The sequence below is a fragment of the Nannospalax galili genome, unplaced genomic scaffold, assembly GCF_000622305.1.
Source record: "Nannospalax galili isolate Female #2095 unplaced genomic scaffold, S.galili_v1.0 scaffold188, whole genome shotgun sequence".
Taxonomy (NCBI): Eukaryota; Metazoa; Chordata; class Mammalia; order Rodentia; family Spalacidae; genus Nannospalax; species Nannospalax galili.
The window spans coordinates 4,083,911-4,094,776 of NW_008360325.1; the positions used below are offsets into that span (position 1 = coordinate 4,083,911).

At 51.4% G+C, this 10,866-nt stretch overlaps 2 protein-coding genes across 5 annotated transcripts in view; one reads left to right on the top strand and one right to left on the bottom strand.

Annotated features, from left to right (window-relative positions):
* Wars (tryptophanyl-tRNA synthetase) overlaps positions 1-6,034 on the top strand; it is a 39,786-nt gene extending 33,752 nt beyond the window's left edge. Inside the window, exons 10-12 of one of the 2 annotated variants that reach the window (XM_008825620.2) lie at positions 1,822-1,962; positions 3,602-3,759; positions 4,791-6,034. In XM_008825620.2, coding sequence (XP_008823842.2) covers positions 1,822-1,962; positions 3,602-3,759; positions 4,791-4,812 — 321 coding nt within the window. In that variant the 3' untranslated portion in view covers positions 4,813-6,034. The remainder of the gene's footprint in view (positions 1-1,821; positions 1,963-3,601; positions 3,760-4,790) is intronic. The other variant, XM_008825619.2, reaches the window with a different exon arrangement.
* Positions 6,035-8,837: 2,803 nt separating this feature from the next.
* Slc25a47 (solute carrier family 25 member 47) overlaps positions 8,838-10,866 on the bottom strand; it is a 6,277-nt gene continuing 4,248 nt past the window's right edge. For 2 of the 3 annotated variants that reach the window (XM_008825622.3, XM_029559958.1), the window contains 2 exons: positions 9,986-10,310; positions 8,838-9,734 (listed from right to left, as the gene is read on the bottom strand). In XM_008825622.3, coding sequence (XP_008823844.1) covers positions 9,454-9,734; positions 9,986-10,310 — 606 coding nt within the window. In that variant the 3' untranslated portion in view covers positions 8,838-9,453. Of the gene's footprint in view, positions 9,735-9,985; positions 10,311-10,688; positions 10,812-10,866 lie in introns of all 3 variants that reach the window. The other variant, XM_029559959.1, reaches the window with a different exon arrangement.

A 10,866-nucleotide genomic window follows, 5' to 3' on the forward strand; every position in this document is an offset into this window, starting at 1 on the left:
ACAGAGGTCCCTTGGTGACTAGGGATAAGATATTTGTCATAACTGTAACGGCCACCATTTATAGCACTATGCTGTGTGCCACTGAGTGAGGGCTCCACATATGGACATGTATGTCTTGGCAACTGCTGGACAACTCTTCTCCACCTCCTCTCAGACCAGATCAGAGAACTGCCCAGGGACCCTTCAACACCCTTAGTTGTTGTTGATTTTTCAGACCTGGGGATGGAACCGGGGCCTCATGCATGCAATCTGCCACTGAGCTGCCTCCCCAGCCAGCCTGCTGGACACCATGTCAAATGACTCTCAGAACCTAGAGCTTCTTCCCCTGCCAGGCCACACCTGACCTGGCCTAACAGCAGGACCCCAGCAGCACTATCCCAAGGGCACTTAGACCCTAGGAGAGTTCAATACTAGCCGTTCAGGAGTTTTCTACTATTATTTGCTTGGTATTTCCATAGTTTTTGAAGGTTGTGTAAATGTTTTTATTTCTATCCTCTTGGGGGGATGGTATTGGGTATTAAACCCAGAGCCTCTCAAGAAACTTCCGGACAGTCTTCATTTCAGCCCCTGGCCCCTCCCCATACCCACCACGTGACACCTAACTGCCCTGGTACAAGGCCCTACCCAGCACCTCAGCAGCAGGCTTTCCCTGTGCCCCCCTATAAAGGATCCTGTTCTGGTGCCTTTGGCCCCTAGCATTCATCCTGGTTCTTGAGGATCCAAGCCAGCACTCACTCAGTAATCCTCTCTGAGACTCAACTACGGAGACTTGCCAAATGGATCAGCTTAGAATCTGTTACTCCACCCACCCTTTTCTCCATTGAGGAAAAGAAGGTCAGTGTGTGGACAGTGGCTTTCTCTCCTGTTCATTGAAAGAATGCAGGAAGAGCTTTGTCTGTTCCACTGGCCTTTTTATTTTCATCCCATGGGCCTTATTTCTCCAAGGTTCTCTTCAGTGATTTCTGAAATCCACTTTGTTAGTTTCTGTTTTCATTAATCCTTCGTGTGTGTGTGTTTTGGGGTTTTTTTTGAGGGGGGGAGGGTGTCTTTTTGAGACAGGGTCTCCCTGTAGCCCCAGCTGTCCTGGAATTCACTATGTAGACCAGGCTGGCCTTGAACTCACAGAGATCTGCCTGCCTCTGCCTCCCAAGTGCTGGGATTAAAGGCTTGTGTCACCACGCCTAGCTAATCCTTCTTTTTTGTTTTGAATGGTATCTCTCTGTATTGCACAAGCTGGTCTAGAACTTCTGAATTCAAGCAGTCCTCGTAACTGTGTGCTGAAACAAGGGTCTACCAGCTCCATTTTTTTAGTTTCTGCACTTGAAACTTGACTTGTTTCTAGGTGGAGACTTGCCTACAGGCCTTCCTGCCTCCTTACATTTAGGGGTGTGCTTAGCTTCCCTCTTAGCTGTGTTCTAAGACCCTCTTGGCTCATTTGCACATTGGGATTGGTCACTGCCCTTCTGTCGCCTATGACACTACCTGTCATCCTTCCTGTCAGTTCCTTATTCTGAAGAGGACTTTGACTCTTCCCCAGATTTCAGCGCAGTCTTCTAGGGTTTTCAGACTATTCTATAACTGGGCAATGTGTGGTTGGCACAAATCTGCTGTTCTCCCCTGTCCTTTACTATGAGCCCCACTACTGCTTAGACCAGGCCTAGTGGGAAGGGGCAGGTGGGTGAGGGCCCTCCTGCTGTCCTGAGCCTCAGCTTTGCTCTGATCCTGAATCCAAAGTCAGTCATTGATTTAACTGCCACCCGTGGGCCCTGAACAATGTCCAGAGACTGGGCAGCAGATCTGACTGGCCTCTGTGTTGCACAGGTCAACAAGCATGCATTTTCTGGAGGAAGAGACACTGTGGAGGAGCACAGACAGTTTGGGGGCAACTGTGATGTGGACGTGTCTTTCATGTACTTGACCTTCTTCCTTGAAGATGATGACCGGCTGGAGCAGATCAGAAAGGTGAGTCAGGGCTCTAGGCCTTGTGCTGATGGAGCTTCCTCGGTTGCCTGGGCTTCAGAGCAAGTGCACATTATGTGATGGGGTGTGAAGACTGAGTAGAAGCCAGGCACAGTGGTTCATTGTGTAGACCCAGGTACTTGGGAGGCTGAGGCAGGGGAATTGATAATTCCAGGCCAGCCTGGGCTACATAGCAACATGCTGGAGAGAGAGACAGAGAGAAGGAGAGAGAATCACTTAGATATTTTATAACCATGTGGGAAGAATTCCTTGAACAGATAATTCACACAAGTAACCATGAGAAAAGGTTTGTCTTGCGATGTAGGTCAAACATACTGGCAGCTGAGTGTTCTGGCACACGGCTTTAATTCCAGCACTTGAGAGGCAGAGGGGAAGGTATCTTTGTAAGTTGGAGGCCAGCCTAATCTACATAGGGAGTTCAAGACCAGCCGGGGCTACATAGTGAGACCCTGTCTCAATAAAACAAACAAAATACTGGCAAAGTTTGCCAGGTATGATAGTGCACACCTTTAATCCTAGCTGGCAGATCTCTGTGAGATTAAGTCCAGTCTGGTCTACATGGCAAGTTTCAGGTTATCTGGGGCTACTGGGAGACCCTGTCTCCTGTGAATGAATGAATCAATCAATCAGTCAATCTCACCTAGACATCTAGTGAGCTTGTGTGGTTGTTGGCTGCAGTTTATTTCAGTGACTGGCAGCCAGGTGCTGTTAGGTACCAGCACAGCCCCTCAGTGAGCAGCTTGGGACAATGTGGAGCTTTGGCCTTAGGTTTTATATGGGAACTTTTTTTTTTAATATTTTAGTTATTATTTTTATTTTATGTGTAATGTGTGTATTGCCTGCATGTAGGTAAGTGCACCCGTGTTGTGCAGTGTCCACAGAGGACAGAAGAGGCTGTCGGATCCCCTGGGACTGGAGTTATAGACAGTTGTTAGCTGCCATGTGGGTGCTGGGATTTGAACCCAGTTCTTCTGCAAGAATAGTCAGTGTTCTTAACCTCTGAGCCATCTCTCCAGCCCTTATATGGGAACTTTTATAAAACAAAATATGCCAGGAGGTTGGAAAGACAGCACAACTGGCAAGAGTGCATAATACAGAGTGCCTGAGTTTAAGTCCCAGCACCCAGGTTGGGTGGCCTAGACCCAGAGATCCTGACCCCTCTGCCTCCTTGAGCACCTGCACTCATGTGCACATACCCACACACAGACACACACACATAGTTGAAAATGAAAACAAAGAGTTTCTCCAGTTTGCTGCCACCTGGTTTGGGCCTTTGTTCAGTCTGTTTGAGGAGTGAGACTTTTATTTACAGTCAAGAAAAGGTCATCAGAGGTTGCAGAGAAGCCAGCTAGGCCAAGAGGGACCATCTGTGTTCAGTGCTTAGAGGACCATCTCCCTGGGTGGGGAGGATTGTGCTCCCATTGACCTTTTCAGTAAGATGCATTCAGTCACAGCTGTAGTCAGAGCCAGGTTTCAGCTATTTTACGAGGGCTGTCCTTTAAGACCCAGATTACTCTTATACTTACAGCATAGGCCACAAGTGGCATGGACTGAACTGAAGGTCAGGTAGGGAGGGCTGGGGTACACAGAGCCACTACTCACAGCATCGGCTTCCTGGCAGGATTACACCAGCGGAGCCATGCTTACCGGGGAGCTCAAGAAGACGCTCATAGACGTCCTGCAGCCTCTGATCGCTGAGCACCAGACCCGGCGCAAGGCTGTCACCGAGGAGATGGTGAAGGAGTTCATGACTCCCCGGCCGCTGTCCTTCCACTTCCAGTAACGCCCATTTTCTATGTGCATATGAAGCCATAATTTATCAGTAATCCTAGCCCCATTGAATCAAATCACACTCCCAGGAGGCTTGTCACATGGTAATTCCTGGGTCTGAGTCTGGACGCCCTGTGTGTATTCTGGTTGCTGGTTCTTCTGTGCTGTCTCTCTCCTGGCGCCTGCTAAGGGTGATCAGGTGCTGCTAATGTTCTGTGGTTGGATGGAAAACCCAGCTGTGAATCTTTCCCACAAAGAACCAGGTGTGGCACCTTTATGGGCCCCAGAGGACAGTATGTGTGCAAGCAGCCTAGAGTTCAGATATACCGCAAATCCACTCCATTTAAGAAAGTGTGGCTAAGCCGAGCGATGGTGGTGCATACCTTCAGCCTTCAGTAGGCTGAGGCAGAAGGATCACAAGTTCCAGCCCAGCCTGGACTATGTAGCAAGATCCTATCCTGCCTCAAAAAACAAAGTATTTTGTGTACGCTTCTGTGGAGTCGAAATGTCATTGTTATAAAATTTAAAAGCGCTATGAAAAATTGAAATGGGTAAATTTAGTGGGCAAAAGATACTATGCTTGAGCCCATATCAAAAAATCATATATGTGTGTGTGTGTGTGTGTGTGTGTGTGTGCGTGTGTGTGCATATATACTGTATATATGTATGTATTTTGCTTTACACTTGACTAGGAAATCACCGGCTTTGTGCTGAAGATGTAGCTCAGTGGTAGAGCACTTGCCTAGCATGCATGAGGCCCTGGGTTCAATCCTCAACACTGCAAAAAATGGGCGTGAGAAAAGGAGAAATCATTTAGGTTTAAAGCTGCTTTTAACACTGGCTGAGGACCAGGGTGGGCCATTTTTATTCCAGCTGCGGTAACTAAGCTCCAGACCTCGCATGTCGTCCACTCCGAAATCATGCTTCATTCCTTTGGCCTACTAACTTTTCCACCTAATAGCTCTGCACTCCACCCTGCAGAAACCAGTGGTGGCTCCTCCCACCCAGGAGATACTAAGGACAGTCTGTTACCTTTGCAGATGCTTTTGTTTTGACACTTGACTGAAGTGGAAGTCAGCACAGAGCAGTGTGCTGGCCATGCCCTGAGCTGGTGGACTGTAGCTAGACAGAAAATACAACAGCAGCCTCCAGGCCCTGGCGTTTTCCCTGTGGGCTGGCCACATTGAATGACCCAACATGTGCAGTGGTGACAAAACAGAAGCTGTATCCCAGGGAAAGCCCCTGGTTGAAGTGTCTGTCCTCTACAGAGGGACAAGGTGCGCTCTTGAGTGCTCTGTCCTTGGGCCACTTTCTGGCAAAAATAAACTTCCTTTTGCTCCTGTCTGCATCACTGACTGTCCAATCAGACTGCAGCGGTTGCCACAGCCTTGCTGTAGGTCTAAGCCATTTAGCACCCACTGCTGAGGGCAACTCCCCCCCACACACACACACACGTGAAAGGAGGGGTTGCTGAATTCTATGGGCAACATTTGAAGAGAAAATGCACAGTTGGAGAAACCTAGGGCACCAAGAGGCAGGCTCCTGGGGATCACTTTGTGTCGGGAGTCACTTGGCCTGGGAAGCTGCCCTCCTTTTTCCTGCCCTTACTGGTTTCCCTGGTACTGTCCTGCCTCATTTGCTGTCTAATAGGCTGAAGAGAATGTGTGCATGTTGTCCTGTTTTCAGTGAGCTAAGTGTTCAAGGCAGTACTGAACGGTGAGTACAGGCTGGGGCAGGGCTGGCAGGGATGGATCCAGCTACGGTGTAGCCCTGGCCTCACTCTTACCATCTGTCCTCATTTTGCAAGGAGGGAAAGGAGGCTCCAGAGGGGAATGTCCAAGGCCACACAGTGAATTTGTTACTGAGCAGTCTGTCCCGACTCTTAGTGTTGAAGGAACTGAGATTGGCTCCCTGGGAGGCCCAACACCTGGACTCAGGACCCACAAAGGTGCCAGTGTGTGGCAGGAATCTCATGGAGGTTCCTCTCCCAGCCCAGCCCTCTGGACTGGCCACCCTCACCAGGCCAACTCCTCACCTGACTGAATGTGACCAGAGGTGGTGACCCACTCAGAATGGCCTCGTTCACTGTGCGACCCTGGCTGACCCAGGCCACTTCTTTTTTTGTTTTGTTTTATTGAATTTTTGTGTATTTCATACAGAAAATCATCTTTATACCCCTTCTCCCCACTTCCCTTTTGGCCTCCCATACACCGCCTCCCCACTGGAATTCATACATTCTGTCATTTGTGTTAAAAGCCTATGATGTAAAGTTAGTGTCCCCAGATGTCCTTCAGTGCAAGTTCATCCACTGGGACCTAGGCAGCCTATCTAGAGCCCCTCCCTTCAAGAAGATCAGCTCTTCCTCACCCAGCAGTAATCAGCTGCCAATAATTCTTCGACTAAATTGGAACTTGCTGTTCATTTCCACAGTTCTGTGCTGGGTTTTTGTCTGCTTGAGTTTGCATGGGTCTTGTGCATGCTGACACCATATGAGCAAGTCCCAGGCTCCTGTAGGACTCTATTTCCCTATGATCATGCACTTCTTCCTTGGCTCTTATAATCTTTCCGCCCCCTCTTCTGCAATGGTCCCTGAGGCCTGGGTGGGTAGACCTCAATATAGGAGTCCTGTCCAAGGACCCACACTCGGCAGACTCTTACTCTCTGCGACTTATGTCACTTCTCACAGCTCCATCACAGGTACAGGTATGCCAGTGTGCACATGAAGTCCCAGTAGCAAAAACACCGTAATCACTGTCTACCTAGCCACAGCATCTATGGGCAGATGGCATAAGTGAGGTCCTGAGTGCAGAGAAGAGTGAGCACACAGGCCAGCGCCCCAAGCCCATCATCTGTGGCTTTGAGGGAATTACTTAACCTTTGGGAACTCCCATTTCATCCATGCAGGACAGAGCAGGGGTGACATCTAAGGCTGCTACGGGTTAGACAGAGGGTGACTTCAGGTTCCAGCACAGGCTCAGTGGGGTTGGGGATGCAGCCTGGGGTCAGTGTCCTGTACCAGAGGGTCAGGAAATGCCCAAGAAGAGCAGCCTTTGCTGACTCATACCAGCCTGTCACACAGATGCCAGGGCCAGCCCTTCTGACAGGAACAGGTAGGGTCCCTGTGTAGGACAGAACTTCAAAGGGGCACAGGCCTTGGGCCTGCAGCCTTGGATACATGGAAGTCCTTACACCATTGGCCCTGTTCACAGGCCTATGGGTCTGTTGCCTGCACATACTATGGGAGCAATCTTTAGCTCTCACTGGAATGCCAAGTGCAACCTTGATTTTTACAGAAGCAGCCCTGTAGGAAGACCAGCTCCAGTGTGTGATTTGGGAGCAGCAGCTCCTCCGTGATCTTTCACTTCCTCTGACATGAGAGCCAGGCCAGGTGTGCTTCAGAGGCTGAAGCAGGAGGATCCATACCAACTTAAGGCCAGCCTGGGCTATACAGTGAATTCCAGGCCCTTCCTGCTAAGTCACTTCCCTAGCCAGTGACAGCCTAAAGACCTGGGCTGGGCCAGCTGCTCAGCAGTGCAGGGTCAGCTGGAGCCAGAGCCAAGCATGCTGCCTAAGTGCACCTCCCACCATCAAAATGAGTGGATGGCTCTAGTGGCCTTGGCAGAAGTGGCCCCTGACAGGGTCAGGGTTAATGACTCACTGGAACCTATAGCTGGTGTCCTCCAAGCACTTGCCCAGAATGGCCCAACATCTTGAACTCTAAGCTAGATATATATTCAAGTTCAGAAACTAAAAGGACTTTCTTAGGGATCTTTGGAACCTATAGCTGTTGTCCTCCAAGCACTTGCCCAGAATGGCCCAACATCTTGAACTCTGAGCTAGATATATATTCAAGTTCAGAAACTAAAAGGACTTTCTTAGGGATCTTAGGAGTTGCAGTTAAGAAGATGCATGGGACAGTGTTCAAGGAATGCAGGCAAAGCGAGTGCTTAGGAACAAAGACTCAAATCTGGACAGAGTCAAATTGTTTCAAGAGAAATCTTATTGAAATTTGAAAAGAATGCAAAGACTGGCGGGTGACAGGACCCAAATGAGAAGAGAATGCTTATAAATGTCCATCGTGGGTGCGTCCTGGTCACCCTCACTTGATTCCTGCAGAGGATGGTGGTGGCAGCTCCTCCCTAGCTGCCGCTGGAGGTCTACTGATAGCCTGCCTCCCCAGTGGCCTGCTGGCCCCACCTGGAAGCTCTCTAGCTTTCATCATAATCTAAACTTTACTACAGGGCTTCAGTCATTCAGTCCACACCCTGGGCTGCTCCCAGGTTTGGAATAGAGGGCAGACAAGCAGCTAGCCAGCTGCCCAGGCTCCCTGAGAGGAATCCAAAGCACCTGGTGGTAAGGCAGGACGAGCTTGGAAGAGGTGAGGCCAAAGGGCTAGAGTTAGGCAGGCAGAGGGAGGTCTTCTGGGGTTGTAAGCTCTAGTACTCAAGGACCTGCATTACTAGAGTAGGACCAGGAGCAAGTCTGCCTCTTGTTATAGGAATAGAAAAAATTCACTGTACCAAAATGCAGGTGAAAGTTGATACATACATGGCCAGGCTTTACACCTGAAGAAGTAGTCAAGGCGGGCATCAGCCAGCTTTACCAGAAGGCTGCTCTGTATAGACCCAGTGTGCTCACAGCAGACCTGCCAGCCCTGACTCCCAGTGGCCCATTCCTGCAAGCCATGGGGTCCCAGGAGAGGGAGGCTAAACCTCAGAAACACAGGCAAGTCCCACCATGTGCTCACAAAACCTTTGTAGGGTTCCTGGCAACCTCCCACCTGCAGTCTCCTGTGCAGAACACCAATCAGAAGTGTTTGGCATGGGTGCGATGTGGATAGCAGGCCATAGCAGGGCCCCACAGCCCAAAAAGTCAAGGGAACAAATCCAGCCCAAGAGCTATTGCAGGCCTTCAGGGATGGCTTCTATATAGCGAGCACCTCGCCCCCAGGTAAGCACTTTTGTCCATCTAGGAGAGAGCTACTAGGACTGAGCCTCTACACCTCCCACTGTGGTCAGACAGGCTTCACAGGGCACAAGATGAGCACAGAGCAGATGGGTCAGCACCCCACAGACCATGGAACGACACTGCTGAGCACCCTCAGAAACACTTTATTGATGCCCGCTTCCCCACCCAGGCTTCAGGGTCTTCGCGTGGCAGGCACAGCGCCCACAGGCAGGATGAGGGTACACGAGGAAGCTGCACACCAGTTCTTAGCCAGTGAGGACACGGGGCCCTCCTGGGTATCCTGGAGCAGAGAAGCCCAGCCTGTAGCCATATGGCTCTGTCCTCACTGTGTGGTGGAATTTGCCAGCCTGGCTCTAAGAGGACAGTGTGAAGAAGGATTGGGGGTTGAGTGTGCCTCGGCTGGCTTGATGGAGGGTGTGCTCCGAAGTCTAGGGTTCAGAGAAGAAAAGCAGGAGCAAGAGTGAACAGTTGCCCAGTGACAAATGACTCCATGTGACACATGCCCTCACCAGGGAAGCCCACTTGACCCTGACTCATGTGCCCTCCAAACAAATGGCAAGATAAGCCCCTTGACCTTGTGGTCAGCAGCTGGGCAAGCCAAGCTCAGGCCTCAGCTGAGTTGCTGCATGGAGACCCCCCCTGCCCTGATGACAGCCCTGTAGGGCCCTGACCCCACCCACACTCCCTTTTGCCTCCTCCAGCTGCTGCAACCTAGACACTGCTGGCAGCCGGCCACTATGTGAGCAGGCCCCGAGTGAGCCTCAGTATAGCCTCGTAGGCCACAAAGACCACCATGTTGACAGGGAAGGCGCGGCAGCAGTTGAGCGCTAGCCCCTTGAAGAGCACTCTCGGGCCCTCCTCCCGCACACTGGTCACCATGCAGTGCAGGAGGCCCCGGTAGCGCTGCTGGCCCTGCCCGTCCACTTGCAGACGTGACTTGATCACGTCCATGGGGGTGGCCACAGCCCAGGCCAGGACCCCAGCACAGCCTCCAGCCAACAGCACACCGAAGACATCTGCAAGAGAGACAGAGACCATGCCTCAACACAGGCCTCACTGGGAACCCATGCCACACCCTTGTCCCTGGATATTATTTTGCAAATGAGGCTTCAGAGGGGCCACTCGGTGCCTTTGTGACAAGGGTCTAGCCTGACTCAGTGTTAGGCAGTGTACAGCCTGGGAGACCCAGCACCTGGGCTAGACATGCTTGTGTGCCAATACACAGCTTGCAGCCCAGCAAGCTCCTCCCCATCCTGCTGTCACTCACCTGGCTGGCTATGGCCAGCAGGCGTGAGCCACTCACAGAGCATGGCATAGGAGAGGAAGTACGTGGCGAAGGAGTGACCTTCCCGAAGAAGCAGGGCTGAGCTGCCCTTGTAGAGGCCCCGAAGCCCCTCCTCACGGGCCACCGTGAGCAGACAGTGCAGTGGCCCATGGTATTTGGGCCTGGGCTCCAGACTTGCAGAGGGTGCAGGACACAAAGGGGGAGCAACTGAAGGCCATGAGGCTGAGGGCCGCCGCTGCTGTGTGTGTGTCTGCGTCTGCGTCTGCAGGCGAACCTTGGCCACTTCAGTTGGTGATGTCAGGAACACCTGGAGCAGAGAGGCAGCAGGGGTAGAATGTGCCTACAGCCTTCCCTCACACCCCTGAACTCAGCCTCCCTTTGCGATCGCCCAAGCCTGGGCCCCAGGAAGCAGCAGGCCAGCCCCAGGGCTTTGATGGTCCAGGGTCCAAAGCCAGCTCTGCCCAGGTGAGGCTAAAGCCAGGGCCTTCTATACCTCTCCCATCCTAGAGCACTGGCTCAGCACATAGCAGGCAGTAAGCAAATGTGACTTGGGTCAAGAGTATAATTAAAAACGTAATTATCAGTGATGAAGTCATATTGCTAATGACATAGTGGTCACTGTTGTGCTCAGATATGTCAGGCTCTACACTGGGTCTTCATACCCATGAGCTCCCTTAATCCTCACCATGCCTTACAGATGAGAGACAGACAGCGGAAGGGTCCTTAGCTCGGGGGGACGGGGGGGCGGGAAGAGTTTCAAGGGGCCAAAGTCTTCCCGGAAGCAGCCAAAGATATATCCAAGTGCTTCCTCCAAAAAAAAAAAAAAAAAAAAAAAGGGCCCTAACACTCATCGGGGGGGCGAC